Source organism: Acanthopagrus latus, chromosome 18 (genome assembly GCF_904848185.1).
Source record: "Acanthopagrus latus isolate v.2019 chromosome 18, fAcaLat1.1, whole genome shotgun sequence".
Classification (NCBI taxonomy): Eukaryota; Metazoa; Chordata; class Actinopteri; order Spariformes; family Sparidae; genus Acanthopagrus; species Acanthopagrus latus.
This window is the reverse complement of record NC_051056.1, coordinates 563,168-576,788: the sequence shown is the minus strand read 5'-3', so window position 1 is coordinate 576,788 and position 13,621 is coordinate 563,168. Positions and strand designations below refer to the sequence as shown.

Here is a 13,621-nt window from a genome sequence, read left to right as displayed (position 1 = left end):
TTTGGAGGTTGGTTACCATGGTTTGTAGCGCAACCACTTCATCAGACCATGATGACAATCCGCCTTGTACATCGCACATTTCTGCCTTAATGTTGTCGACTTCTGATCTAATTGCCGCCATGTTGTTTTTAATTTCGGATCGTACCGCTTGCAGCTCTGATTTGAGGGTATCAAAATCTTCCGCCAAAGCTTTTTTAAGTTCCTCTCTTACGACTGTAGAGAATTCTCTCCTCAGCGATGATAAAATATCAGCCTTCAGTTCTTCAGTAGCCATATCCGGGCTTTCGCTTCGAGTGGGTGAAGACTGAACTTGACTGTCGGGAGTACGCTGCCTCGTGTTTCTTGCCGGCCGCAGAGCGCTGGTGGCGTTGCCGTATTTGTATTTTTGAAGCTTTTCCGCCATATAAAACTCGATTCTGGCCGCGTATATCGAGCTATGGTGTCCTCAGTAAACTTTAGTACTAGTCTTGATGTCAAAAATAGCTGTTTTTAGAGAAATTATCGTAGTTCCTGCAGGAGCTCTGAAAGACACGTCTCACTCCATATCTTGCTCACTCAGAGTATTTATGATTAATCAGTAATCTTCAACTGACTGTGCTGAAACTCTCCCAAACTGTACATTTTATGTTTGGTTTTAATGTTTTAGTGCCACTAAGATCTTTGTTAACGGCTGCTGGGTCGGAATCCACAAAGATCCCGAACAGCTGATGAACACATTGAGGAAGCTCCGCAGACAGATGGACATCATCGTGTCCGAGGTAGATCATCTGAATTTAATCATAACAGCATGTATATGTATATCTTCATTGTTTTAGGAGATAACCTCTTAATTTTTATAAATTCAACAATGTATGTGTGAGGTGTTTCTCAGGATCAGCAGTTACTGGCCCCACAGGGTAGGAAAGTCAGCATGCACTTGGGATTTGATGATAGTAAGACATGATGTCCGAGCTCAGTGTTCCTGCTTGTTGTAATGTTTCAGGTGTCGATGATAAGAGACATCAGAGAGCGTGAGATCAGAATTTATACAGATGCTGGACGAATCTGTCGACCGCTGCTGATTGTTGAAAAACAGAAACTACTGCTAAAGAGACGACACATTGACCAGCTGAAGGAGAGAGAGTACAACAACTACAGGTGAGAAAACGACAGGCAAAACAGATCAATTAAGTTTTGATTGTGGATTATCGATTGATTGTCAATGTTTTTTGTTTTTTTTATTTCTGTTAGTTTCTGTTGAAGTCAAGTTTTGTTTTTTGTCTTTTGTTTGTGTCTTTGTTTGTGGTGGACAGCTGGCAGGACTTGGTGGCAAGTGGCGTGGTGGAGTACATTGACACTTTGGAGGAGGAGACAGTGATGCTCGCCATGACCCCAGACGACCTCCAGGAGAAGGGTGTGGCCTACTGCTCAACCTACACACATTGTGAGATCCACCCCTCCATGATCCTTGGAGTCTGTGCTTCCATCATTCCCTTCCCCGACCACAACCAGGTACTATAAAATCCAAAAACAAAAGTCATCTTAAAACCAACCACAAAAACACAGTTACTTTATGTGCCCACGGTTCTATGGATCCATGCTGACCACAAGAAGCAGTGCTTAACTCTAGAAGTAATCCAACACTTGGATATCAATAAGGTCACACTGCCTATGAGAACGCAGAGTGCAGGACCAATATTAATAATAACAATAATAATTATTATTGTTGTTGTTGTTGTTATTATTGTTATTATTATCATTATCAGTAGTAGTAGTAGTATTGTAATCATAATAATAATAATAGTTGTTGTTGTTGTTATTAGTAGTAGTATTGTAAATATTGTAATCATGATGATGATAATGATAATAATAATAATAATAATAATTGTAATTGTTATTATTATTATTATTATTATTATTATTATTATTGTTATTATTATTAATATTAATATATAGTATATGATATATTATGAAGTATTTTGGAGAGAAATGGCAGGTTTGAGATGGGACGAAAGTTGTTCAAGGCATTTGGGTTAGCACCAGGTTTCTTGATGGTTGGAGTACATCCGAAGTAGAGTAGAGTTATTTGAAGCAGCCAATGTCTGGTGGATGTTTTTCAATTTTGGCATTGAAGAAGGCCATGAAGTTATCGCATTGTGTAACTGTGAGTAAGTGAGGTGGAAGAGCATCCGGTGGTTTCAGGAAATTGTTGATGGTTGAGAACAGGGCCTTAGTGTTCCCAAAAGCTGCCCTGATTAAGGTTGAATAGTATGTGGTTTTGGCTGAAGAAAGAGCATCCTTGTATTGGAGTATGTGGTTACGATACATTTCTTTGTGCACTGCTTGGCCAGTTTTGATAAACAAGGCATTCCAGATGACGGCTTTTAGTTTTAAGCTGTCATAGTGCTGGTGTAAACCAATGAGCAGAGTGAGTAAAGTTAACAGACCTTGTTTTTAGAGGTGCAAGAGTATTTAGTAGTCGATGAAGTCCAATATTGTCGTGGGATACCAGTTCGTCGGTAGATAGGTTGTCTCTGCTGGGAAAGTCATCAATTCCATGAGAGAGCCGACAAGTCAATATTTTTGATGTTTCTAATGTGATGGTTCGAGGCATGTTAGTTTAAGAGGATCTTAGATTGACATTAAAGGATATTGGCTTGTGGTCTGGGATAAAGAAATCTGAAGCGCAACAGATAAGAGGGGTTACACCGCAGCAGATTGGAGTGTGTCGGAAAGTCAGTATATTGCTTTAGTCCAAAGCTGTCAAGGCATGAAATAAAGTCCTTTGTAAAGACATTGTAGCTTCTATCCAAGTGGTTATTAAAATCTCCCAGCAATATTAAATTTGGGGACACTAAACATAAGGTTGTTAGGAAGGCAGAGAATTCCTGTAGAAAGGCATTATTCAGCTTGGGTGGTCGATAGATAGTGGCCAGAATAGTGGGGGTTGGGCCCTTGATTTTTAGAGCAATGGGTTCCAATGTGGAGTGTACAGGCACTATAAAGGAGGACGCTTTCCATATTTGATTGTATAGTATTGCCAGGCCACCCCCTCTGCCAGAGGTACGGGGTTGTGATGAGTAGATAAATCCAGGAGGAACAGTTTGATTAAGGTGTGAGAGTCATTAGTCATTAGAGTCATTAGGCTGCTGCCATGTCTCAGTCAGGCAAAATAAATCAAACTTCTGGTTAATCAATAGATCATGGAGCAGAGGTCCCTTGTTGGTCAGTGATCGAATATTAAATAACCCAAAGGTTAGATCGTTGGTGTGAGGTTTGGTGTTAGCTGACCTGGTTTGATTTAACAAGCACACCGTGATCTATAGTTCGACAACACCTGTATGTGTGTGTTCATTGATTTGCGATGTGAAACAGGAATTGGAATCCAGTTAATCACAGCAGTGGGATCAGGATCAAGATGTTGCTACAGAATCCTCTCACCAAGACTCTGAGTAACTTATTCTTCCTGACCACTCAAGGCAAAGCTTAACACTGCTGTTACATTACCAATTCCAGCATTGTCATGAATCCTACATTACCAGGCACGACCTGAGGATTCCTGAAAGAGGCTGCTGCTTCTGTCCATTTCGACAGGGTCAATATTACTGATCAGTAATATTGACCCTAGGAACTAGGGGTGTCACGATTCTCCAAATCCTCGATTCGATTACATTTTCGATTCTAAGGTCAGAGTTCAATTCGATTCTCAATTTTAACATTTATTTTTTTAAAGCACAGGTTGCTATGCCATTTTTAGACTAGACTTTTATGCAATATAATATCTGACCTTTGTTCGCAATGTACCACACTACATTGTTACTACATTAAAACATTTATTAACAACATAATGTAACAATAACTTGTAAATTCAGTCAACTGGAAACTTAAACAAAATAACCTGCCACCTAGTTTCTGCAGAGCTTGCAAACTGTGGCTTTTTTGTCGACAATGCTAATGTTATCAACATAAATCACTGGAAATCCAAAATACTTCCACCCAGGGGGTTCAAGTTCTGTCTATGGGTGTCCTGCATCTGCACTTGCCATTGTTGTAAGAGTGGTGTAGCCCCTTTCAGGAATAGGGCAGTGCATGAGGTGTGCGTGCGTAAGGTGTGAGGGAGTGTGTGTGCGTCCAGACAGTGAATGAATGGGAGAGGAAGGAGAAGCGAAAGGAGTAGCAGTAGCTGTGAATAAAGGCGACGGCTCCTCGAGATACAGCAGAGCTCCCTGGTATTATTTTCCGACCAGCTTAACACGTGAAAGGGGGTTCACCCCAAAGGTAAACACAAACTTAGGCCCTGGAGGAAATCATCTCCCCTGTGCTTCCCAACCACGGTCCAGGAGCAGGAATGGTGTAACACCATGCTATCGTTTGACTGACTGGAATAGGTACTGGCTTAGTTAGTAGCAGAGGTGGGAGTAAGTCACATACGTGCAAGTCATAAGCAAGTGTCAAGTCTTACCCTTCAAGTCTCAAGCAAGTCCCAAGTTTCTCTGATCAAAATCAAGCAAGGCAAGTCATTGCTATTACTCAAGCAAGTCAAGTTGAGTCATTGCTAAGGTCAAACAAGTCTACATCTCTGAGGCGACGTCTTTACACGTACAGCCCCTTCTCCTTTCAAACAGAGCAGAGCTCTGTGAGAAACAGCAGGAGAGACACAGACACAACACCTGAGGGAGAAGCAGGTCTGTCGCAGACGTGCACTAAAAAACAAGTGCGTCACACCGAATGTGCGCCAGTATGGTGTCGTTTTGGGTTGTGAGTGCGCATAATTCATGCCTACATTTAAAATAATGGCTTTGTGCGCACTCAAGACGCTTTATCTGAAACACACAGGCTTTAACCAAGATGGCGGCCATAATCACCCAGGCTTTCATGCACCGCTTCATACAGTGGCTGAGGACTCTATGTGCAAAAAAAAAGAAAGAAAGAAAAGCCAAGACTTTCTAGTCATCTGTGTCAAGTCTCAAGTTATGAATGCCAAGTCAAAGTCAAGTCGAGTCCTTCATCATTGTTAGTCAAGAAAGTCTCAATTTCTCAAATTTGTGACTCCCATTTTTTAATTTGAAATTCGAGATTATGACTTATTTCAGTCGATTTCGATTTAAAATTTAAATCGTGACGCCCTTAGTCAGGACAGACAAAGATGCATGATGTAGCCCCAGGTTGCAGAGGCACCTGGGGCCTGATGGAGTGGGCCTGTATATGAAACACTGGCAGTATGATACCCTCAAAACCTGTACCTGTCCTCACCCTAGATCTGTTTTGTGTTCCATGGCTGACTACTCTCTAACATAGGTGACTTTTACAGGATGGTAACAGACGTATCTACCAGGAAAGATGCCTTTCTAAAAAAATTTTCGCTCAACTGACTGATTATTGGAAACATAGCTCAAGAGGCCTGTATGCCTTTTCAATTTCCCGCAACCATCCACCTGGAATGCCCTACCCTGGTGCAGTGACATAACGAAGACTCATCATCTACCAATGATGTTAACACTTTTTCTCATTGACATGTGACATCAGTTTTATTTGGTCTTGTTCTTCAGTCTCCCAGGAACACATACCAGTCTGCTATGGGTAAACAAGCCATGGGTGTCTACATCACCAACTTCCATGTACGAATGGACACACTGGCTCACGTGTTGTACTACCCTCAGAAACCGCTGGTCACCACCCGATCCATGGAATACCTGCGCTTCAGAGAACTGCCTGCAGGTAGCACACATCTGTACATTCAGACTGATATTTCTCTAACTTCAGCAGATCTGAGTTTGAAGTGAAATGAGTTTCCTGTCTGGCTTTGCAAGTGATCAATTTCTGAATCAGCAAGTTTCACGTATGAAAATACAGGTAAAAAGCTGTCATGCTCTTCAAAGGTTCAGGTGTGTATTCTGATGGATGAAGTGGAGGCCAGCTCATTGTGTCCATCTTGCAGATACTTTCCGGGGAGCCTCAGTTTGGGGCTGGGATGGTATGGATTTGAGCTTACTGTAGAGAAAGGATCGCTGTGGTTTTGTAGAGAGAAAAAATTACAACCTTGAACCAAATGAGTAGCATGGTTCCATAGAGGGAAGTGCAATGCAGCTTCCGGATAACTAAAACAAATATCATCTGTTATTTTCCAGTTGCTGAGAAAGCAGAGGTCACAAACAGGACCCTTTACAAACTGTTGTTATTGGCTAACTTGGCTCTGATTGTTGCTGATGGCTGTGCAGCCTCCAGCGACCACACAGGGAGAATGTCACCATTTTGCATGGAGGATACACTGGGTCAGTCATCATCATTTGAGGGACACTTCTGCTGAAATTATCAGTGTAGAGATATATTTTTTGTAAAGTAAATCTCCACTCAATCTAATACCTTCACCATATTACTCTGGTGATAGGGTTAGAAAATATGGGCTTATTTTAAATCTTTGCAGTCGAGTCATAACTAGGGCTGGTATCAATCAAACATGACACAGACAATCCTGCCCCTGGTTGATGGTGTTTACTGTGAGGATAAGATAAACATAACAGTAAACGTTAGATGAGCTGTTTAACCAACCGACCCAGTCGACAAGCACATCTTTATAAGCTAAGCTTTATCTCTTACAGTCAATGTCTAGTTAGCTTTTGATTTAGCTAGCTACATCTATGTGTCTGTGATTTTCAACATGGCTGCTGCCTGGTTTAAGGGTGTGCAACATCGGATTTGTTTGCACTACAGTGATACTGTTGATAAATTATTTCATAAATGATTTACCAATTCTGCTAGCATTGTCAACCATAGCACACCAGAGCCAATCACTGCAGAGCCCACCCCCACGCCCCACTTCCTGAGCAGCAAGACGCAGCCTCCATGAGTCTTGGTTCCAATGTATGTGTTGGGGCAGCCTTAAAGCTATCAGGTTTTAAATTGTGTTGGCCAAGTAAAACCGGACTTATGATAAATAATGTCCACCCCGCTTTTTCGCGAACATTGCCGTCATGTTTGCTGCGCGTTTGGTGCAGGAAGAAACGGGTTTCCCTCACAAAAGTGTCCGCAAGCAAAAAAGAACTGTGCTACTCCCTTTCCTATTGGTTGAAACGGGCACCACACCAACCAATCATAAAATTGTATGGCAAAACACGTCATTTGGTTGCTGAGGAACAGGGGCAAGTTGTTGGAGGGACAGCGGCGAAAGAGTGACAGCAGCAGTGATGGTGATTGCGTTTTTTACGTGTATCGGCATCGGCCATATTTAACAACCATCCCTAGTTGTTAAATATAAGTCAGCACGTATGGAAAAGGTTCGAGCCATCAATGCGATGGAGTTCTATGGATCTGTGTGCTTCATGTATTATAACTGATAATTCCTTTTGCCCGTTAAGAACAATCAATCTCGATCTTAAAACTTTCAGAAGGATAGTTTAATTTGGCAATAAGTAATAAGTCTGTGATTCAATCTGTGACATCGACGGGACCAAGTCACTCCTTGTGTAAAAAGCGGATACACCATGTCTCTCGCTCTTTTGCTTTTCCGCATAACTCTTGTATTTATCAACATTTGATTCCGTGCCTTGATAATTTTTGCGACTTGCTCCGAGACCTTCAATCTCCAGAGATTTAAAACCACTTGTTGAATGATCTTCCAAGTGACAAGCTTTGCTTTTGAGAATACTTTTATTTTGAAACTGTAAGCATTAATTTTGTTTTCTTTTGTATATTGTTAAAGTATCGGGCCGAAATTCAGAAGAAGTCATTTTTGTTTATTCTTGTATCTGGTGACTAAGGAAGATTTGCCCAGCCAGCATTTCATCTTCCAGTTATTTTTGAGGAGAAGTTAAATCAGTTCACAGTCGAAGCTGAATTGTCACCGCTCCAGAGAAACTCTAAAGACTCTGATCATTACATCAAAATCCGGCGCAGTAATTGAATTGCTCAAGAGGCTGGGAAAGAATCTCCAGCTGACCAGAGGAGTGAACATCCAGCCGAGACTGACCGCCTGCAGCGCACTCAAATGGGAATTCCATTGGGCCAGTGAACTACGTCATCAGGGAAGCCGCAGCATCATCATCCAGCGGCTAGACAGACACTGCATCTGCAGCCAAGCCCAGACAGGATCTTCTTCTACAAACAAGTAGGCTGAAATCTCTGCACACAGCTGGAGTCACAAAGATCAGAGTTGGCATCTATAAAGCTTTGACTTCCACCTCATAAGCTCAAAGAAAATTTTGCATATCGTCTTGTTAGGGTAGGAATTACGCCCTTGATTTTATGAAGCAATGGATCGTTACACTAAAATCCACCATCATTTTGAAGTCAGCTGTTCAATAACTCACTCCCAAAATCTTCACATTTTCTGTTATTTGTCATTTGCATTATCATCTCAATTATTCACTCTGAATTTTATTTAGTTGATAAGCATATATAACCTTATGTTGGTGTCTGTGCACGTTTAATTTGATGTGGGAAACCGATGGGATCGTGGAAAGAATTCACTGCTTCAGAATAGGAGATCAAATATAGATTTTAAATTTAACCGATTGATTAAATCGATTCCAACTGTTCAAGCCAAACTTGTACAGTTTGGTTTTGAATAATGTCCTTATTCAAAATAGTTCAACAATGAAGGTGGTGCCCCATTTAAAAGTGTTATTAATTGCAGATGATTAATTATCGCATATATCAAAGTAATGTATCCTACAAGCATCAGATCTGAACAGTATATACTCATGCCACACGCTGTTGGAAAGCTGAGACTGCAGTGATTATTTTAAGCCCAAACACAGGAAGGAAGGAAAAAAGTTATTTCCAGACCATGTAATAGCTTTCTAAACTCACCATGACACAACATTAGTAAGAGCCCTCTACCACAAGAAACAAGAATGTTCTGTTTGTATTGCTAAGTTTTTCTACTATTTTTCTAATATTTATATAAAACATTTTTCAAGTTCACTTTGGCTTTTTCTTATCAAAATCCTGTAGGGGGAATGGTAAAAATGTTGTTTTCAATGGTTATGCCTCTGTCATTCTATCCCACAATGAGCAGCCATCAAGAAACAAGCAAGAACCCCATGGTCTTAGCTTTCATTTGAGACCAAGATTATGTTTCTAGGCAAAGGGGTTCTCAAGTTGTAAGCCTTTGAATCTCAGTAGGCGCTCCTGGAAACCGAAAGTCCCAAGCAAAACGCACAGACATGCCTTTAGAAAAAAAAATTGTGAAAAATCAATTTTTTTAGTCTTTTGACTTCAAATACACAGACAAAAGTCAGACTTCTCTCTGAGGCCACGCCTACGCAGCGCAGGAACACGCACTACCTGATCAGCGTTGGGTTTACATCAACTGATTGCAAAAGGTTAGATAAATGTAGCTATACTTAGAATTAACAGTTTTAGTGTGGTGGAGTGTACTGTATTGAACATATTTCTAATGTTTTGTCCAATCTGTTTCCATACATGACAGGGGCAAAATATCTGAAACACTCAGAAACACAAAATAGTCCACTCAAGTAGACCACACCATTCATCACCTATCTGACAATATATACAGGCAAAAGTTGAACCTATGACAGAGTTGTCGTATTAGATTGCACAGATGTATTAATGAGGTGGCCAGTGTGTGTGTTTGCATATGCTGAGCAATTCATTCAAATCTATAATGCATTATAATTACTGTAGCTATAAGAGCAAATACAATGTCCTGGTCTCACCACAAAAACTTGAGCCCATGATCCATCAGCTGACTCCAGGTGAAATGCAGACTTGAGTTTGTCTGTCACTCTGCAGCAGAGCAGGAAACAATCTAGGCATTACAAAAATGTATTTCAATAAACATTAATTACATGTACACTCACCGGCAGCTTTATTTAGGTACACTGCATAAACTAGCATAAACCATTGTAAAATATCAAACAATTAATGTGAATAATGCCTTCTCTGATGAGAGCAGACGTGATTATTGCCACCACTGTTAAGACCAAGAAGACACGCACCAGTTAATGTGTACATTTTGTTTGAATCTTCTCCTTCTGCTCATGGTCTCATTACATAGTGTTTTGGGGGGGAGTGCACTAGCTTAATGCCGCTGATGACATTAGCAGAGGCTGCTCAATGGCTAAATCTCACTAACATTACGGTCACAGTGCAGTTAACACACAATGTAACTGAACAGTTAGTCTTCTGTTTGAACTGGTTTGCCTGCCAACTAAGTTAAGACAAAGTGAAGTTGAATGTAACATGAACGGCTCCCGCTCAAAGAACAAATTCAAATGAAACATGGTGATAAAATAGTGCAAGCAAATAAGCTCACGGCACTTATTTAATGTTAACATTACGTAGTGACTCTCAAGATATTAAACTACATTTGGCTGAGATTTTGACAATATTTAATTGGAAAATCCAGATTTACCGACCGAATAGTGGTGTGGCGTACAGCGAGCCCTTGGATGTGACGGTTGCTTCTTCTACCTGCAAAGCGCGCAAGACAAGATTACGTGCGGTATCAAGATAATTAACATCGCCACTTTATTGACTCACTTCATCCCAACATGATCTGAACAAATTCATGTACCCTCTCTGCATATTACGGGGTTTCTACACTATATAGTTAAGTTTAACTTTAAAACATGAGGCAGTTGTGTTGCATAGACCCAAGATGCTTACATAAATCCAAGAGTTGACCGGTCTCCTTTTTTCGGTGTAGATCAACAAGACGTGGAGTATATGGAGGACTAAAAGTGCCACAATTTGATAAATAAATACACCATCAAATCATTAATTAAATGTGTCATTAATTAATTAAAATTTGAATTAAATGTCATTAATTAATTAAAATATCAATTCATTTGATGTAAAAAAAAATATATATATATATATATATATATATATATATATATATATATATATGTATATATATATATATATATACACTATATTACCAAAAGTATTCGCTCACCTGCCTTTACTCATTCTATGAACTGAAGTGCCATCCCATTCCTAACTCATAGAATTCAATATGATGTCGGTCCACCTTTTGCAGCTATTACAGCTTCAACTCTTCTGGGAAGACTGTCCACAAGGTTGAGGAGAGTGTTTATAGGAATTTTTGACCATTCTTCCAAAAGCGCATTGGTGAGGTCACACACTGATGTTGGTCGAGAAGGCCTGGCTCTCAGTCTCCGCTCTAATTCATCCCAAAGGTGTTCTATCGGGTTCAGGTCAGGACTCTGTGCAGGCCAGTCAAGTTCATCCACACCAGACTCTGTCATCCACGTCTTTATGGACCTTGCTTTGTGCACTGGTGCACAGTCATGTTGGAAGAGGAAGGGGCCCGCTCCAAACTGTTCCCACAAGGTTGGGAGCATGGAATTGTCCAAAATGTTTTGGTATCCTGAAGCATTCAATGTTCCTTTCACTGGAACTAAGGGGCCAAGCCCAGCTCCTGAAAAACAACCCCATACCATAATTCCTCCTCCACCAAATTTCACAGTTGGCACAATGCAATCTGAAATGTACCGTTCTCCTGGCAACCTCCAAACCCAGACTCGTCCATCAGATTGCCAGATGGAAAAGCGTGATTCATCACTCCAGAGAACGCGTCTCCACTGCTCTAGAGGCCAGTGACGGTGTGCTTTACACCATTGCATCCGACGCCTTGCATTGCACTTGGTGATGTGTGGCTTGGCTGCAGCTGCTCGGCCATGGAAACCCATTCCATGAAGCTCTCTGCGTACTGTACTTGGGCTAATCTGAAGGTCACATGAAGTTTGTAGCTCTCTAGCAATTGACTGTGCAGAAAGTCGGCGACCTCTTTGCACTATGCGCTTCAGCATCCGCTGACCCCTCTCCGTCACTTTACGTGGCCTACCACTTCGTGGCTGAGTTGCTGTTGTTCCCAAACGCTTCCATTTTGTTATAATAGAGCTGACAGTTGACTGTGGAATATTTAGGAGCGAGGAAATTTCACGACTGGATTTGTTGCACAAGTGGCATCCTATGACAGTTCCACGCTGGAATTCACTGAGCTCCTGAGAGCGGCCCATTCTTTCACAAATGTCTTGTTTCACAGTCTGCATGCCTGAGTGCTTGAATTTATACACCTGGGGCCAGGCCAAGTGATTAGAACACCTGATTCTGATCATTTGAATGGGTGAGCGAATACTTTTGGTAATATAGTGTATATAATATATAATTATTTCACTATTTGATTAATTATTTCATGGTTCTGTGTTGCATTACTTGATGAATTTTATTTTAGCTGTCAAACTCACCCATCAAAGTCAGTTCCTGGGCGGTTCCTAACACCTGATTGGTTACCCTGCACATCAGGTCAAGGCAAATTGATTCCAGATATTGGATTGATGCAATCAAACAAAACTTTATTGGCAACTGCTGTGGAAGACTCGGTCCCCTGCTAGCCCCACTGACCGCGTGCAAGGTGCAGGATGTAGCATCCCTGGCTGAATGATGGTCAGACTCTCTAACTGATGGTCCAAAGTGTTTATTACAGGAACCATGTACACTCTCGAACACACCTTCGAACACCTCATCTCCGTTCCTCTGTAGCCACTGGATAGCTGAGCTAATGCTAATTAGCGTTCCCATTTGCTATTTCATGCTGCTGCTAAATTTATTATTTTTTATATCACCTTATACCACTTGTCACTTTATTCAATCTTATTGTGTACTTTTATTTCAGTTTTATGCTGCTCACTGTTGGTTTACATTCTGTGTACTTAGTAACTTGTTTAGTAACTTGTTTATTTATTACTTTACTATATTTATTACTTTTGTATTCCTTTCTCACTTTGTTTTACTACTGTTGCACGACAATTTCCCTCGGGATAAATAAAGTTTTCTTGAATCTTGAATCATTCACTCAAACATGCTATATCAAACTGTACAAATCTGTAAAAGTTACAATCTGAATTAATGAATGAAATGATATGACAACAAACCCTGTGCCCTTTATCAGCCAGGCACTAAGTAAGTCATTTTCCATGCAGGCACTCTTCCAACACACAGACACACATGATTCACAAGAGCACCGATGTTTTCAGATCACAGCGAGACGCTTTCAAAATAAAAGTCTAATAATTAATTAAATAATAACCTGGCTTCAAAGAATATCAGTAAACCAAATGAAAACAAGATGTTCTAAATAACCATCATGGTAAAGGTCATTTACAAAGGACAAAATGTCAAATTTGATCTCACTAGAAAGTACAAGGGGATGTTCTTCTTTCAGTTTCCAGACTTCAAACCAAAGTAATGTATTAGACTAAATGTGTGTTAGTCCTGCCCACTGACTTTGATGGGTGAGTTTGACAGATAAAATACATTTATGAAGCACTGCAACACAGGACCATGAAATAATTAAATAGTGAAATAATTAGATATGTTTTTTACATAAAATGAATTGGTGTTTAAATGAATTATTGAAACATTTAATTCCTGTTTTAATTAATTAATGACACATTTAATTAATTCATGATACATTTGATTAATGATTTAATGGTGTAGTTATTTATTTAATTATGGCACTTTCAGTCCTCCATAGAGCCTAATGGAAAAAATACTATTTGAACAAAATATACTTACTTAGTCCACAATGCAGCATTTTATCATATTACCCTGTCACCCTGACAGTGTAAATACACGTTCCATTAGTAGTAGG

At 40.3% G+C, this 13,621-nt stretch overlaps 1 protein-coding gene across 1 annotated transcript in view; it reads left to right on the top strand.

Moving 5' to 3' along the window:
* polr2b (RNA polymerase II subunit B) overlaps nucleotides 1-13,621 on the top strand; it is a 53,186-nt gene that overhangs the window by 29,348 nt on the left and 10,217 nt on the right. The window contains exons 13-16 of the mRNA XM_037076632.1: nucleotides 647-758; nucleotides 983-1,137; nucleotides 1,293-1,491; nucleotides 5,529-5,697. Of these exons, the coding sequence (XP_036932527.1) occupies nucleotides 647-758; nucleotides 983-1,137; nucleotides 1,293-1,491; nucleotides 5,529-5,697 (635 nt within the window). The remainder of the gene's footprint in view (nucleotides 1-646; nucleotides 759-982; nucleotides 1,138-1,292; nucleotides 1,492-5,528; nucleotides 5,698-13,621) is intronic.